Source organism: Lissotriton vulgaris, chromosome 5 (assembly GCF_964263255.1).
Source record: "Lissotriton vulgaris chromosome 5, aLisVul1.2, whole genome shotgun sequence".
Taxonomy (NCBI): domain Eukaryota; kingdom Metazoa; phylum Chordata; class Amphibia; order Caudata; family Salamandridae; genus Lissotriton; species Lissotriton vulgaris.
The window spans coordinates 1,218,231,670-1,218,233,454 of NC_141693.1; the positions used below are offsets into that span (position 1 = coordinate 1,218,231,670).

At 46.2% G+C, this 1,785-nt stretch overlaps 1 protein-coding gene across 1 annotated transcript; it reads left to right on the plus strand.

The window, feature by feature from the left end:
* Window positions 1-416: 416 nt before the first annotated feature.
* LOC147712328 (taste receptor type 2 member 40-like) lies at window positions 417-1,382 on the plus strand. Its single transcript, XM_086919637.1, has one exon. It carries the CDS (start codon window positions 417-419, stop codon window positions 1,380-1,382), a length of 966 nt encoding a protein of 321 aa, XP_086775763.1.
* The last annotated feature ends 403 nt before the right edge of the window (window positions 1,383-1,785 follow it).

The window sequence follows — 1,785 nt, forward strand, 5'->3', positions numbered from 1 at the left end:
ATTAGAGTACATGATGCCCCTAGAATTGCTTCCTGGAAGCCCATATAAGCATAGGTCAAGAATTCATCATCCATTTAACAAGACAGTTTCTCTTGCTGTCTCTTCTGGTCCCTCAAGAAACAATGCCACCCCAAAAAAGTCTATTCTTGACTTATGGGGGTTCTGGGACAGTATATTTGAGTTATCAAGTCACAGAAAGAAGGGCAGCACTATAAAATAGTATTGTAGAATCATAATATGTAAGGAACTTAAAGTCTGCCTGCAGAGAAGTGATAGCAACTCTAGATTTGTCATTGATTTATGATATGTATGCTTAATGTTTACAGCTGACCAGAACCACCAAAGCAGTCTTCTTCAGAGCTGTAGCTCTCTCCAGCAGATTTTCAGAGTGGAGTCCAAGATTTGGACAGGGTGCAATGGTTCCTCTATTCATTCTGATCTCTCTCGCCATCCTGGTTGCCACTGCGTTCTGGGGAATCATCACCAACACCTTAATTGTGGTAATAAACATTAAGTTCTGGGTACAGAATGGAAGCCCCACCTCCTGTGACCAAATCCTTCTCACCCAAGCAGTGCTCAGCATCTGCTTCCAGTGCACCAATGCTGCTAATGACTTCCTGCTTCTCCTCTGGAGCCAGCTGTACTTCTCAGATCAGGTATTTCCGGTCATTTATGTCCTGCTGCTCTTCACCATCTTCTCCAGCTTTTGGTTCACGGTATGCCTCTGCGGCTTCTATTGCATCAGCATCGTCTCTTTCCAGCAGCCTCTCTTCGTCCTCCTAAAGGCGAGGCTGCCCATTCTGGTGCCCTGGCTGCTCCTATGGTCAGTACTGCTTTCCCTCTTCACCAGTATCCCAGCGGCCTGGAACATACAGAGAGAAGCGGCTGTCACCGCAGTGAACAACTTCACTACAGAGGTCAGTGCTCTAACAAAACTCAGCAAACGCTACCTGCTTCTGTCCAGCACCCTGGGCTGCTGCCTGCCTCTCCTACTGGTTGGCATATTCAACCTGCTCATCATCCACTCTCTTTGTGCCCACAGTAGGCGGATGCAGCGAGGAGGCATGGCTGGGTTCAGCAGCCCTCGCCTCGGGGCCAGCATTGGTGCTGCCAGAATGGTGACGTCACTGCTCTTTCTCTACATCTTCTTTTACACATCAGAAATTTTACTCATCCTGAAGGCCTTTGCCGCAGTAAGCCCCTGGTTCTGCCTCTGCCTGTTTGTCATCTACGCATACTCCCCTCTGCAGTCCATCATACTCATCTACGGCAGCCCCAAGCTGAGGCGGGAGACTCTGAGGATCCTGCAGGCATGGAGACTTGTGCAAAGAGGTCTCCCAGTAAGTCAGCTGGTGGCATCACTAGTACAGCAGGCACAGTGAAAACAGGCCCACTTCCATGTGATGCAGTGACAATGTATGCATGTCATTTGTACATATCCCCCATTACCAAGGATAACCACTGCTGGTGTAACTGTCAAATAAACACAGGGCAGTGCTATGCATTTCAAAGTGAAAGGTAAAGACACTCTGAAGATTATCACAGAAGACGGTTTTCCAAGCAATAAAAAGCGCAGAGACGAAGTTATCATCCAGAATGGTTTATTTTTTATGCTCGAAATCATGTAATTTCATGCTGTAGGTGATTGTAGATTGATTTCCCTTTTTTGTGGTATTCCCTTAGTGCTCATTTCAAATAGGCATATAAAAGAAATCATGTTACAAACAATAACATCCCTATACAAGAAACTGATATAATACATCTTAGATATCCTAACATGCACTG